At 35.6% G+C, this 15,766-nt stretch overlaps 2 protein-coding genes across 2 annotated transcripts; both read left to right on the top strand.

Annotated features, from left to right (window-relative positions):
- The first annotated feature begins 3,228 nt into the window (after positions 1–3,228).
- LOC113119572 (cocaine- and amphetamine-regulated transcript protein-like) lies at positions 3,229–4,278 on the top strand. Its single transcript, XM_026289151.1, has 3 exons — positions 3,229–3,560; positions 3,658–3,741; positions 4,020–4,278. The coding sequence occupies exons 1-3, from the start codon at positions 3,432–3,434 to the stop codon at positions 4,128–4,130; spliced, it is 324 nt and encodes a 107-aa protein (XP_026144936.1). The 5' UTR covers positions 3,229–3,431; the 3' UTR covers positions 4,131–4,278.
- A 1,215-nt stretch (positions 4,279–5,493) lies between these two features.
- On the top strand, positions 5,494–14,867 carry LOC113119192 (microtubule-associated protein 1S-like). The gene is made up of 7 exons (XM_026288474.1): positions 5,494–5,706; positions 7,058–7,159; positions 9,053–9,135; positions 9,602–9,742; positions 9,951–13,062; positions 13,139–13,347; positions 13,636–14,867. Exons 1-7 carry the CDS (start codon positions 5,559–5,561, stop codon positions 13,792–13,794), a joined length of 3,954 nt encoding a protein of 1,317 aa, XP_026144259.1. The 5' UTR covers positions 5,494–5,558; the 3' UTR covers positions 13,795–14,867.
- Positions 14,868–15,766: the final 899 nt, after the last annotated feature.

Consider the following 15,766-nt stretch of genomic DNA (forward strand, 5'->3'; position numbering starts at 1 on the left):
TGCTTGTAGATGAACAGGCTTTTTTTTCTTTTCTCAACTGCACCCAAGTAGCCTACCCCATGATTTTTTTTTAAATATTGTTAACATTTCAAAAGTAAACAAATATATATAAAGATATATATATATATATATATATATATATATATATATATATATATATATATATATATATATATAATAAAATATATACACTATTTGTGTTGCCCAAATTTGAATAGGCTACAGTAATGCCATCTGTCAAATTTCTCACCCACACTGCTGTAACGTGTAGGCTACATATGATAATATAATAAATGTTTTTTTCTTGAATACGTCAAATTTTCCAACTGACCCCACAACAGCTAGGGGACGGTTACAACAGTCCACACGGGCAGTTGCAACATTTAATAAAATGTAATTTAAATAATTCTTAAATAACATTTTGCAGTTTTTATTTTATTTTATTTGTGCACAGACAGAGTCGTCAAAAAGATAAATTGGATGGATAAAAACAAAGAATAGTGGAAAAACACTCATGTTTTGGTTAATTATTACTATAGATTTTAACTGCAAAATATACATTTTATCAAAATCAAGATCAATATCCTACTATATTAACTTCTTGTGAAAATTTTCTGATCTAGGGACAGTTGCATAAACATAGTCACTGTGTCTTATGAGTTTGACCAACCAGCAGTTAGGTAATCAGTCTGTCTTTTAAAAATTCAAATTAGACAAAAATACAGTTTTATGTAACTGACTTTATAATTGTTTGTTTGTACATGTGCATGTGATGCATATGTGTGACAAAGAGAGGGTTAGAGTGAATTGAAATTAGTCCACCTTAGACTCAAATTGATTTTAAACATATTTATTTAATTAAAGAAGGACAGATCTATAGCTATTGAAATTGATTCTTTAATATTACATAAAATTAAAATTTTGGGCCAAGCTTTTACGTCAATGTTGTGGTAAAGGACAGCATGTTGGGACATGTTGCAACTGTCTCTACACTGGCAGCCATGATCAAACTTGTTATATTAACTTGACGCAATATCTTTGGAACATGATATGCTTATGAGAAGCTAAGAAAACACTGATTCAAATAATATGATAAGATGCTTCAAGCAAACGGCAGTATGTCAATATATATATATATATATATATATATATATATATATATATATATATATATATATATATATATATATATATATATTGATGGATTGGTCACATGGCTGGTTTCTTTCAGGAAGGATGTGGAGTTAGTTGAACATGTGCAGTGTGAATATCATCACTGTAGCTCATTCCTGATTCAAGAAATAAGCCATGTTGCAACTGCCCCAACTCTCATGATAGCCTATGACATGACAATAGTATAGATGTCTTTTCACGACTTTTTTAACATTAAAATAATTATTTAATTATTTATTTTTTTTCAACAAATTTTTTTTTGCAAAAGACGTTATGTTTGAACATGAAATCATAAGTAAAATGAACTTATTTTACTTAACATAATATGAACTTATATACGTAAGACTTATACATGCTAACAAATACATTAAGATTAAAAATAATAATAATAATAATAATTTAATGAAACCATTACTTAACCGTCTGCATATATTGCGTAATTCATTGCGTGACTATTCTGAAAAGCATTTATCAAACCGTCCAGAGCATGTTATACTGTTTTCTTTGTCCAGCGCTCCATCTGGTGGCGAGAACTGCACCTCCTCGTGGAGGCCCGAGCACGAGGACAGGAACATGTGATGGCATGCCATTACGATGATCACGAAGGCACACATTCGGTGATTACATCAAAACTAATAACTACATTTAGCGAACTTCGGTGGTTTCGATGAGAATGGCCAGATATCATGAGCTGAAACTGTTCAGCTCATTATATGAGCTGTTATGTTAGGTTGAGATAATGTGTTACAAAAAAATAAATAAAGATGAGCTGTGAATTGAAATACCGAGTGGAAGATTACTTGATCGTTAGAGGAACGCCAGTTTACATCAATAATGGCTGTGGTGATTACATCAGTTGAATAAGATTATAGTTCCATTATAGGACCACAGATCAACTGTTGACAACGTGTTTAATCATCTTAATCCTTTATCAAGTGACATTGATACCCCTTTGGCCTCGCAAACATAATGGAGTTGGCTAATAGCTCTTCACCTGGCTCCATTGAATGAAAGAGAGTCGGTGGCCTGTTGTAAAATAATAACTAAAATATTGTAGGTCATGACATTTACACAATTTAACTTCTATATTTTGATATTTTTCAACTTGCATCAATATTCACTTTATGGAAAATATTTGAGAATTACTCAATATTGAACTACAGTAATTAGCATAAGTAGACAAAAAAGTGAGAATAATTTAATTATGTTTTGTAATGAACATCTGGCATATAAATAAATAAATAAATTTAAGCATTTCAATAGCCTAATTTTCTGAATTAGGCTAGAATTACTCAATTACTGTTCTGCTACCCCAGACAACCATTGCCTTGGGGTCGGTCTCATTAGTTCCTGAAGAAATGCCACTGACCCTGGTTAGTCTTCATACATGCCCCCAATCATCTGTTCATCCTTGCCAGATCATTGTCAATATTGGACTTGACCCTCAATCATCAAGATCATGCAGTCATCCGGAGTTTGTCTGACACATATCTTGAGTAATTTCTCTATTAATTTTAATAATTGTATTTTTAAAATTATAATGAAAATATGTTTTTAAAACTTTATTTACTTTTATTTACTTTATTTACACAATTATTTGGGACTTTATTCTGAGGTTTGTCTACCCCTGCTGGGACGTGAAGGTATTGCATTGATATTGGCTAATACTAAATAAATAAATAGAAGTTTCTTTCTTTAAAAAGGAACTAAGATATTAAATAACACTTTAAATAACAGATCAGCATATAAATGTAAAAACAGAAACAACAAAAATAAAGTTTCTTATGGTTGTTAAACTATATGAATTGAACTAACAATAAATAGGCCTAATATATTATGTAAAATTACTTATGGTACTCATGAAAATTATAGTAAAGTGTTACAGAAAGCTTTTGGGGGTTCATTAGTTTTCGGAAATTTTGGGTGGGGTCCCTGTCACCCTGAGTCTGTAAAAATAAATTCCTGTTTTACAACAGCTTACAAACATATGCATAAGCAGACATTTAATGCATGGTCACACTGAGTTAGAACACAAACTGCATCTGCATTATTAGGTATTTCTATATTTTCCCCCTTACAAACTACTGCAGATATGGGAACATGGCCTTGTATGAGCTTGACATGTGTCCGTGAGGGTTGTCATCATGAATTTTGTAGCAGGTGATGTTGAACCCATTTATAAAGAGCAGCTCTTCATCACACCATGAGACCACTGACCATCTTCTGCTGTGGGGACCAAGGAAACCTGTTTCAGCACCATGGTTAACGGACGGATCGTTCTCATTGCTGCTGCTTCTGCCCTGTCTTTTATTCTCACAAACTGTGATGACTCACTTGAGGGTCGCTCTTTGGAGAGTGCCACAAAAACACAGGAGGAGAACAATCTGGTAAGTTTTGCATTTTAACCTTGTCTTCATGAAGGAACACTGGAAATCATCTTGAATAATCTCAGGAAATGGATCTAAAATTGTAATTCCTTTACAGATAAAGGCACTGCAAGAGGTTCTTGAGAAGTTAAAGAATAAACAACTGCCACAAACTGGAAAAAAGTTTAGCCTACTTCCTTCGGTAATGTAGCATTTCACACAAATGGAGAACACTGACACTCTTTTTTCATGTGGATATTATTTTGAACATAATTAAGCAACTTCCTTCTCTGATAGACTTCAAGTAAAATCCTAGGTTCACCGCAAGTTTTTCCACTTATGAGTACAATAAGTATGTATTGTGAAGTTTTTCATATATACTCAGTTGTAGGCTACCCTGCCATGACATCATGCACTGCAATATCTGTTATCTCATTACACTGACCATTTCATTACTCACATCATTCTTTTTATCTGAAGTGTGATGCAGGTGAGGAGTGTGCAGTACGTAAAGGTACAAGAGTTGGCAAGTTATGCGGCTGTCCACAAGGAACATCATGCCACTTTTTTATTTTGAAATGCCTTAAATGAGACAAAGGATATCTGGGAGAAAAATCTTCAATTTGTCCTGATGCTGTTTTGCCTTTTACTTCTGATGTAGTATTATAATTTAGTTTTTTCATATTACTGTTGTGTAAAATGAATGGAAGTTCAAAATAAAGTCATTAACTATGGTTTACTTGTTTTGCTTACTTTATGTAAAGTATAGTGAGTATATATATATATATATATATATATATATATATATATATGGGTGATTCTATAATTGGGGATACAATTGGCATTTCATAAAGTAAAAAAAACCTGTGTTCACTAACAGAAATGATTTGCAGTAGCTTATTGAAAACATTTTAATAATTCAGTGCTTGACAAACACAAGGTACTTACTTTTTTTTCTTCTTTTAATGAAAAAACTGATGTCTTTATGGTACTGTCAACACTGTTACGGACAAATTAGGCAATGTGTAGAAATAACAATAAACCATAAAAGGAAAACCTTATCATACAACAGATAATATTTCACCAATGCATACCTTAAAAATGACAAAAATGTCTCCACAGAATTGTCAACTTTTAATCTGAAAATGTATTATGTACAATATGCAGTAAAAAAAAAGAAAAATGTTGAAATATTATAAGGGTGCATCATATCTCATTAATAATTTTAAACAACAATTGTATAGGTATTTGTAAAAATTGTTCATAAACAGAGTTGACTCTTCAAGTAATAGAATTTTAAAGTAACAGAATTGACAGAATTATCTGGTGGACTGTCAATTATGTTACACTATTGTCAGCATTGTTTCTCGACCTTGGTAACAGAATTTGACGGTAACAGAATTGACAATTTTACTTAATTTTTTGCCAAAAACACCACTTGCTAGCATAAATGCTAAGAGCACATGGCACTAATGAAATCATGATTAAAATTCATTTAAATAACCCAGTTTGTGATCATTAATAAATGTTGTTTTCCTTTTGATATTTTGGTAACAGCATTGACATTCTTCATATAACTCTTGGTATAATAGTTTATATGGTATAAAATATTTTCTCAGAGAGAACACTCAGACTTTTTAGTGCTTCATATCTTATCAGTGTGGGAAAGTCTCATCATTTCCTGCATCTTACATAGTTATGGGAGATATTTCTACTAATTTAAAGGCAAAATTTGGCATGGTAACAGAGTTGACGCAAGATTTATAGACACATTTTTATATAAAAAAAGTTATTTTTAAAAAATGTTGTAGAATTAAGTAAATTAGTATTTAGGGAATTTATAAATAAAATGAATGAAATAATACAAAAAGAAAAGCACACTAAAATACACTTTATGCATGCAAGGCGGTCTGAATACCGACTTCGATTGGGGAGCCGCAGTTCCATTCAAGTTATCCGCCTGTTCCTTCAAAAATGCTTGATTGTTTGTGTATTACATCATAAGAATAACTTTCCAACATGGCGTCGGGTCTAAGAGCAGTGATGGAATCGGAGGACCTGACAGCCCATCCTGGATTCAGAAATGACAAATACTCAATGTTGATTGTCATCGGTGCGCTCTATAGACCGCGTTTACTGGACTATATTGTGGTGGAGATTGAACGAGGTAATGTTTTTTTTTTACATTAAATAATTAAATAATGGCAACGTTAATCAATGCTTTTATAATGTTACGTAAGGAAATTAACATTATGTCTAGAATCTGTATGTTGTAGAACAGGTTGCGTGAATTCTGGAGATTTAATTCTTTTGATTCAAGATTCACTGGATGCTTGGTGAATTGAGATGGCTGAAGCACAATCACACAATGTGTAACTTACTGCGCCAGACACAGTTTCTCTCGCGTTCAGCAATACATGGAGATATATTAGCATTTAAACAATGTTTAAACCATGTTTATTCTGTTAAAATATTCTTAGCCGTTCCATACACTGCAGTATTATAGCATTAGATCAGTTTTCTTGTATGCTTAACTACATTTGCTTTAAATGTTCAGTATGTGATAGATAGCTATAGTATGTGTCATTTAAGTCATTACGTGTTCTTCATGTCCAACAGTTTAGACTCGGATCTGGACGTTTGCATCCACTTCAACGATCGTTTTTTGCTAAGACAAATAATAATCATTTTAGAATAGCTAAAAACCAGCTACATGCTACAAAACACAGCTACCAGCTTAAGATGGATTTTCCAGCAAGACAGTCTTCCACATTTCAATAACAGTTACAGAAAAGTATTTTTTTGGTACCATTTTGATGTGACTATAGAAGGCTTTAATGACATGTCAAATATTGACAGATGTGTGGGGAATCAAATAGCCTCCATGGAAGTGATAATGCAAAAATTGAAATTTGTCTACAAAGAAAGATGATTAACAAACAGTTCACAGTAAAATGAAATGGAAGTAAAATTATTGAGGGAAAAAACTCTTTCATTTAAGTTTAGCCTCACACAGGAGTAATTTAAAATTTACTTAGCCTATTAATATTACAATTTAGTTTATCGCCAGTCCACTAGTTCCTTTCTATCCATATCAGGAAATGTAACTGTTTTTCTTTTGCTATAAATGCGAACATTGTTAGATGTTTTCTTATTTCAAGTCCTAGCAGTGATGAGTCAGCTTCTTTTTTTGGTTATAACAGATGAGAACATGTTGTTCAGAGGCTTTATATTTTATAAATACTTTTTTTTTTTTACTGCTTTTTCGAGGGCCAGTCATCCAGCCATCTCATTTGTCTCTGAAAGCCACATTGTGTCTCACATGATGTTTCAGTTACATGCTAACTGCAGTGCTTTTGCTCTGGGGGGATTAGCCTGCTTTCTCTCAAATCAGCGTTTATTGTTTTTAATAATAAATCCAGTACATTAAGTTAAAAAAAAATACATTTGCACGTTTTAAAATACTGAGTTTTGAGTTTATATTATATTTTACATATATTTTCATCGCTTTAACACAGGTGTTCGTGCATGGGATGTGGACCTGACAGTGTGCAATTTGGATGAGCAGCTGAAGCTATTCGTTTCTCACAATTCTTCTTATCAATCCAAAGACATAAGAGGTAAGGGCTGCCTTCTTTTGGATTGGTAGTGAAAGCCGTGTACTTAAAGTACAGTAGGTTACACTTTTAAAGAACACTGGGCAATCTTTTGGTGCACATTTGAAGCACATGATATATGTGTGGGAAGCGGTCTTATGAATTAACGAAGAAGCAACTGTGAAGTTCACCCCAGCACAGCTCCATATACAGTATCAGACATGAACAACATTATTCTAGTAAATAGTGGAAAATGGTGATATATATAAAGCCAATATTTCAGTTTCTAGACATCTGAGAATAACAACTGGCATATTCCTATATTAAAAGAAATATAGGTCATGCAAACACAAGAATAGCAGAAAAGCATGAATGAATTAGATTATTCAGAATATGCTGATTACCATAAACACATTGAAAATCCAGTGTTTACTGAGCATTTATATCTGTTCCTTGCATAGTTTACATGTAGAAACTCAATAAATATCTGTTAATTATGGCCACTCTGATGTGAAAATGCAGAATTAATGCTCTGTTTGCTTTACTGGGATGAAATCATTCATTTATTATCATGTTAATATTTACAGTGGGTATAGAAAAGAATCACCCCCTTTAAAATAATCACATTTTGTTGCTTTGCATCCTGAAATGAGGACGGACAAAGTTTTTGTTTTAACCAGCTGTATTTACTCAGTGCAACTTATAACATCCAAGTGAAAGATATAACACCAACATGTCAGAAAAAAAGAAAAAGAAACCCAACAGTTGGAAAATGGATCACCACCCTCCTAGAAATGACTTGTAAACTCAATCAGGTGTAGCTAATCACCTTCTCAATGGCACACAAAGCCATTTGACTTTCAACTGTGATCAACTGTGGTCATTTTGATTAGCTCAGCATAAAAATAGCTTTTCTGGAGCATTTCAGTCCTTTGTAGCGCAACTAAAGCAAGCAATCACTAGTGGCACCAGCCAAAAGATCTCTGGGATAAGGTTGTGTACAGGCACAAGTAAGGAGATGGATTTAAAGGCTTTATCAATGCCTAGAAGCACAGTGAAGTATTTTATTAAGAAGAAGGTATTTGGTAAAACAAAGACCCTCCATGAATAAGGACTTCTCTTTAAACTGGATGAAAAAGCCAGGTCGAAACTGGTCAGAGAGGATACCAGAAATTTGACAAAGAGGGGTCATTGTTTGAATGTGACAACAATATCACAAATTCTTTGTAAGAAAAAAAGCCACTCCTCAAGAAAGGCCACATTCAGTCAAGATTGAGCCCAGACATAAACCCCATTGAAAATCTGTGGAATGAATTGAAGTCTGCAGTCCACGAACCGTTACAGGGATGGGGATTATTTTCTGCATCCACTGTACATTGTGTAATGAGAACTGTCTAAATTGCACAAAGTAAAAGTTGTAGGTTGGCTAATCTGCTATTTCAGTAGACACAGCAGAAAGACGGGAAGGAAGTACTTTCTACCAATTGTTCATTCTTTGGCTGCTGTTGGAAAAACAGCAGTGGAACATTCTGTTGCAGTAGTTTTTAAAGTAATTTTGCTGACAAACTATAGATAGACTTTTGAAGCTCTAATACTCATGGAAAACACTTTAAATTTGGATTACTCTGGTTGAGAATTGACTGTCAGTATCAAAACACTGAAGTTTGGCTCATGATTAAAAGATTACAGCATGTCCAAATATTCAAGTTCTTACATGGTAGAATAGTACATGTTTTTTCCACTTTAAAATTGAATGCATTTTGCTTTGACTTTTTGTGCATTCCTTTTTAAGATAAGTAGATAATAATGCATTAAGGTATGCTATTGAGAAATCCACATTGGCATGGCATATTTGAATACTTATTCTGATTAATTCCCTTTTTTAAATTTGTCTGTCTCCCAACAATCCCATCATAGGTCAGAAGACATTTCATTTCAGTTCAGATGTACTGGACATTAAAGTGGTAGTAAATCCATCTGAAGGGTTTCTCTGCTCTGAGGTGTGTGACTAAAATGCATCTCCTCTTCTCTTCCTCAATTCCATTTGTTTGTATTACATAAGCATCAATAAATGACAAGGGTCAAATTACATTAAATAATAAGGCTAAAATTATACAGCGCCTCGGCAATTTAAACACCATAGCCATAAATTGATTAAACCCAGAATAATATTTATTAATATCTAATTTATTTTGACAAAAACATTTGTAACAAAAATATTTAGATATACATAAATATAAAGTATGTGTGGATGGGTGTGTGTGTGTTACTGTATGTATATATGTTATCTGCACATTTGTTGTTTTCATACATTTTCAAGGCTTTTTGTCTATATTTTGTAATACTTTGTAGAGGCACATTTTACAGTAGTGACAGATTGAAATGTAATATGCATATAATTCTTTAATAAATTCTTAAATATAGATTTAAATATTTTTGAAATTTACAAATATTTTTGTAATTAAGGTCCACAGCTTGATATCATCCATACCTCGACACAAACTGCTGGTGCTCACTGGCCAGTCTCTTGAGGACTCCGGGGATCTGGTCCTGCACACGGGGCAGTTCACTCCAAATGATTTCACCCAGATCTTTTCAGATGAAGAGGTTTGTCATACTGTAAATATGTATGCTTATGTTTTAAATGTCCTTTTAACTGTCCCCACACAAGCTATGGATTTGAAAAACTATCCATCTTTGTATATATCATAATATGACTTTTCTGAGCATTACAAATGATTCTGTTGTGCAGTAATATAATAGCTGTTTTCACATATGTTTGAATTCATGCCTTGTTTTCTTTAATATCCAACAGATTCAAGCTCTGTTCAATTCTGTTAGCATACATGGCAAAGCAAATCTTACATTAAGCTGCCCTAAAACTGGAAAATGGAAAAACTCAGTGCTAGGGAAGCACAACATACATGACATTATTGACATTAAGGTGAATCCTCTAATGGTACTACCCAAAATGGTGGGCCTTCAGGAGTTCACAGACCACCTCTTTGAGTCCTCAGAGCCACAGTCTCCATTTGACCTCTTAGAGCCTCCTGGCACAGTGGGATTTCTCAAGCTGTGCCGTCCGTGCTGTTATGCCTTTCCAGGAGGGAGAGGCGACTGTGCTTTTTTTGCTGTCAATGGCTTCAATGTTTTGGTCAATGGTGGAGCAGATCCACGCTCTTGCTTCTGGAAGCTCATCAGGCATTTGGACCGTGTTGACTCAGTGTTGCTTACACATGTTGGAACAGACAACCTGACGGGAGTTAACAGCCTGTTAGAGAGGAAGGTCGCAGAGCTTGAAGAAAATAAAACTGTCTTACAGGAAAAGGAGCAATGGGTGAAGAATCTAATCTCTCCAGAGCTTGGTGTGGTTTTCCTCAATGCCCCAAATAGACTTAAAAAACTTCAGGGTGATCCTAATGTACTACAAAGCAGTGATCTAGCAGCACTTATTTTACAGCATTTGGAAAAACTAAAGATCTCACCAGAACCACTTTTACGCAATTCAAGTGGCTCCATAGAACCAGTAATTCTGTTCCAGAAAATGGGAGTGGGATGTCTTGAACTTTACATCCTTAATCCAGTCAAATGTAGCAAAGAAGTAGAGTCTTTCATGAATAGCTGGCCAGATAATAGTTCCAAATCCAAGAGTTTAGATGACCACCTAACCTCTTTGGTCTCTATATGTGCTTTGCTTGTTTGGCATCCTGCTAACCCAGTGGAGAAAATCATTAGAGTTCTCTTCCCTGGCTCTACACCACAAGGAAAGATAATGGATGGTCTAGAGAGACTGAGGCATCTAGAGTTTCTCAAGCGGCCTGTAGTGTGCTCCAAAGATTTTGAAACATCTAAATCAGAAATTAATCCAATAGTTGCAGAGACTCAGGATAGTCCCAAATCTGGGAAAAAAGAATCCAGACCAAGCAATGGTGCTTCAAAGGACCGAGCTCTTTGTGGAGATCTAGAACTAAAAGACAAAACCAAAGGCATAAGTGGGAATGATCCAAAAAGTAAAGAAAAGTTCAAATCTGTAGAAAGCAATGTTAAACATAAACCCTCAAGACTAGTTACAAGAAAGGAGTCTTTTAAGGACAGGAGCAATGAAAAAACAAACATATCAGACTCGAAGAAACTAGAAAATGGACAGAGAAAAATATCAGGTAGCAAGGATTCTTCGATGAGAAGACCAAATTTAGATAGCAAAACCGAAGAGAGAAAGCCTCTTGGGAAAGATATCAAGAAAACCTTCACTGGACTACTGAACTCAAACAAACCTGGTAATGTAAAAAATGAAGCTAAATTTAACAGAAAGGCTGAAGACAAAGCCCAAAACTTAAAAACTAACAAGGAGCAGCAAAACCAGAAGTTGTCAACAGACTCTGAAGATGTAAATCGCTCCATAATGTCTTCACCAGAAGATATGACAGCACCATTTCTGGAAATGGATCAAGAGCAACACAAATTACTTGTGAAGAGGCAAACTGTTGACTCTGGGAACCTGAAAAATGTCTTGACGATTAGTGTTCAGTCTCAGTGTAGCAGCATAGCAGACCCTAGCAAGGCTGCAGCATCTGCAAGACCATCTGTCGAGATAAAAAATGAGCGCAGTCTGAATCTAGACCTCACTCCAACTGAAAATACTTTGCTCGATGGGCATTTGAAAGAAAATATTCTTATTGGGCATGAGGAAGTTTGTGTCAGTCCTGATGAAAAAACATTAGAACTAGCATCTCCTAGATCAGGTCTAAATAGTGCTGGTCATACTCATTATCACTTGTCACCTGAAGAGACCTGGGCCTCAAAAGATCATAGTAGTTTTGGGGTTAAGATGTGTCTTGGTTCAGAGAGCCAGCAAATGGGATTATCAAAGTTTTCAGAGTCCGGGTGCCCTAAAAGTAACCAAGAGAGCATCTCAACTTCCTCCAAAGAGAAGCATTCTAGCTTCCTGTCTCTTAGCTCTTTCAAGGATATAATGTCTGATGTATCTCCCACTGTTACCACTCACTCAATGCCTGCGGAAGTTAGTTCACCGCAGTCCACTGAGGTTGATGAGTCATTGTCAATGTCTTTTGAACAAATGCTGCCAACGATGAGCATGTCTACCAATGAAGACGAAACATCCTATTCCAATGGACACCATGTCATTTCTGATTTTAAAGTAGGGATATCTTTGTCTTTAAAGAAGCCTCACACCCAGAGGACACCTCACGATTGCCCAGAAGGGTGTCCGTCTGGACTTAAGGGTCTATTGCTTGATACTACCCATAATGTTGACCTCTGCTTGGTTTCTCCATGTGAGTTTAAACATTTCAAACTGGTTGTTGATCAAGAGGATCCACTCGCACGAGATTTTATTAACACCTGTCCATTGAAGCTTTCTGATGATAGTGACCAGTCCCAAGATTCAGCTAAGTCCCTTCCCCCTTCATGTTCAGGTAACAAGACCACTCATCCAGTTCAGGAGACCCCTCTCACGTCTAGCACTGACCATTTCCCAATGGCAACAGACCCACATCTGGGTGTAGAGGATTGCCCATCCATTACAGCTGACGGACTTCTGGATTCTGATGAAGAAGGTGGAGTCCACCTGCAAACACAGAACCTAAACGATGATTTCAATTCTTACAGAGGAAATCATTCTTTACCAAAGGATCCCCCACCTGCACCTTTGAAAGACTTACCTCCACTTCCGCCTCAGCCTGATGCTTGTATGCCTGATCGTGTTAGTAGTGTAAAGCCTGGTGCAACAAAAGGCAGAAAAGCAGCAGGTGTTACGCAGAGGTTAACATCTAGTGTTTCAACAAAAGGCACCAAAACCCGAGCTGGAAGTCAGGGCACTTCTGTTATTGACTCGAGAAGTAGTTCAGCAGGAGACATAATGGCAAGTCGTAGCACAGGCTCCGCTTCTAAAAGATCCACAACAGCAGGTTTGAACTGATTTTACATTGTTCATTGTTGTATGCAAGTATTTATTTGGCACTGACTTGTGTTTTGATTCATCAGTAGGTAGCAAGGTTGGCACATCTGTATACTTGGATCTGGCTTACCTTCCGTCGAGCCATGGAGTTTCCACTGTTGATGTTGAGTTTTTTGGCCGCTTACGATCATCGTGTTACATAATAAGTGGGGATGGCACACTCAAGGAAGGCCAGATGAGGTCCATTCTGGACGCATTATTAGAGGGAAAATCTGTATGGCCTGAGGATGTGCCGGTATGTATGAGAGTAGATATGTGCAACAGAATTCAGTTTAGGTGCACTACATAACTCTGGCCTCACTATCACCATCTGTGGTTAATGTATAAAAAGGCAAGTTAATTGTAGAGTTTTTTTTTTTAATGGTTAGCCTCTTTCTTGTTTTGCATAACACCTCTACACAGATAGGTATACCTGTGGTTGCTTGAGAATATCGTATCGGACCCCAAATAAAATCTGTTGCTTTAAAATCTATTAAATTTTTAGGGGGATAATGTTACATACTTAGTCTGTATTACCTTCCAGGTGACCCTGATTCCCACATTTGAATCAATGGTGATGCACGAGTGGTACCGGGAAACCCAAGAAAAACAACGTCAACTGGGAATTACAGTCCTAGGCAGCAACAGCACTGTGGCTATGCAGGAGGAGACATTCCCTGCTTGTAAAGTAGAGTTCTGCTAGATGAAAAGTAAAGACACATGTTTTCCATTTTCCATATGTGTATCCTATGCTTAAAGTCACACATGAACAGTTTTACCCTTTGCATGCTCTTGGCATATATGGCAAACTACATATATTGGGTTTGTGAAAGATTCCTTAGCAGGTGGCTGAGGCCTAAAATATACAGTAAAATCACAAGTTTTAAATCAACACCCATAGATGTATTTACTTTGGGAGTATAACTGTACTGGTTTATTATTAAGAAGAGTATTTACTAGATTCCCACTTTGCAAAAATAGTCATAATTAACTATTGCAAACTTGAACATAGCCCAGAGTTCAAATCTAATCACATTATCTCACATTATAACTGTGCATGAATACCATTACAAACAATCATTCAGGCAGACAAATTACACAAATTAGCAGTGTCATTTTAGGCTAGATTAAGGATGTTACATATACTTCTATTTCAATTGTCCATACAGATCAGATCATAAAACATGACAAAACAGACTTATTTTTATACTTTGAGATTTACTTTGTTTTGGGTTGCTCTTAAAGGATGACATTTAAGCCATTTCTCAGTCCCTTTGACTGTTTGGGGACCAGCAGCTTCACACTGTCACACAAATATTGTATGTATGTATTGCACTATATTAGAATATCACTATGAAATCTGTAGAAACATGGCGGCATTTAACTAATATTTTAATTCATCCCATTTGGAAATGTGGTGTTAGAAGTGCCAACTGCTTGACACCAAGTGTACAGTAACTTGTAACTGCAGTACAGAGGCTCTTATATCTACCATATGCCTTAATGTGTTTCTGTTAAATACTAACTGCTGTAGGACATAATGGCCTTTATGCATTTACTGTACTGCACTGTAAAGAGAATGTCTGGTATGTTTGTGGGCCACAATATAATTTAAAAATCCATTAATTGCTACACTAACATAGAGGAAAGTGTGTATACATATATGTAATATGAATTATATGAATTAAAACATTAAAATGTCATTGTAAATAGAGTGCAGATCCTTGTCATAATGATAAATTAAAACAATCCCACAATGCACTGAGACATGATTATTGAAAATATAATCAACCAATATGGATAAAGTTGACAGAAACAATCTAAATATATAAATATATTTCATTCAGAACTGAAAATTATCTACAAAAACAATTCAAGCTAATTAAACTGAACTGTTTTAACAATGTTCCATTTAAGTTCAGATGATGAAATGAAGGTTAAAAATAAATAAATTATGCTCAGCATTAAACCCATCCAAGTACACACACTCGGAGCAGTGGACAGCCATTTTTTGCTGCTGCGCCTGGGGAGCGATTGGTGGGGTCAATGGCTTACTCAAGGTTTTCAGCTCAGTCAAATTTTGAGGGTGGAAGACAGCGCTAGTTATTCACTCCCCACACCAACAATTCCTGAGACTTGAACCTGCAACTTTGAGGTTATAAGTCTGACTCTCTTACCATGAGGCTTCTTCTTTTTCTTCTTCATGGACATTGTCCCATGCTTCAGTGGAAGATTTCTGACACCAGTCAGGAACATCGGTTGTAATTATCACCTTTTTTCACTTTTGCATTTGGTTAGGTTTTGAACATGTATGTTGGCTCAGAAAAACTGAAAAGAAAACACACAGCCAGTTTGTTATGGGCTGTATGAGTCTGAAATTGTCTCATCCAGTAAGCTGTATGAGTTTGCAGCTGGTGTCTATGTAGATAGCTAGCTATCTGAATAAGACCACATCCGAGCCACACACGGAGTCCGAGGCAGCAATTTACCTGTGTTGTGTCGACCTGCCTCATGGAGAGGGGTGGGGTGAACAGTAGCTAACTCACTTAAATCATTTAGAGACGAGCACTGATATGGGCCTCAGATCTGTTTTGGACAAGGTGAAGAGGGTGTTGTAGAGGGCGCTAGATAGTAACTTGGGGAGAAGAAATGTTGAATCAAGTCCCTTTTCTGTT

Source organism: Carassius auratus, chromosome 2 (assembly GCF_003368295.1).
Source record: "Carassius auratus strain Wakin chromosome 2, ASM336829v1, whole genome shotgun sequence".
NCBI classification, from domain to species: Eukaryota; Metazoa; Chordata; class Actinopteri; order Cypriniformes; family Cyprinidae; genus Carassius; species Carassius auratus.

What these genes read in the sequence shown, in the direction of transcription:
- LOC113119572 (XM_026289151.1), top strand. Translation starts at nt 3,432, where the DNA reads ATGGTTAACGGACGGATCGTTCTCATTGCTGCTGCTTCTGCCCTGTCT. An exon ending in CACAGGAGGAGAACAATCTG is followed by an intron (nt 3,561 to 3,657) that starts GTAAGTTTTGCA and finishes ATTCCTTTACAG; the next exon opens with ATAAAGGCACTGCAAGAGGT. An exon ending in AGTTTAGCCTACTTCCTTCG is followed by an intron (nt 3,742 to 4,019) that starts GTAATGTAGCAT and finishes TTTTATCTGAAG; the next exon opens with TGTGATGCAGGTGAGGAGTG.
- LOC113119192 (XM_026288474.1), top strand. Translation starts at nt 5,559, where the DNA reads ATGGCGTCGGGTCTAAGAGCAGTGATGGAATCGGAGGACCTGACAGCC. An exon ending in AAGGGTTTCTCTGCTCTGAG is followed by an intron (nt 9,136 to 9,601) that starts GTGTGTGACTAA and finishes TTTGTAATTAAG; the next exon opens with GTCCACAGCTTGATATCATC. An exon ending in TATGGCCTGAGGATGTGCCG is followed by an intron (nt 13,348 to 13,635) that starts GTATGTATGAGA and finishes ATTACCTTCCAG; the next exon opens with GTGACCCTGATTCCCACATT.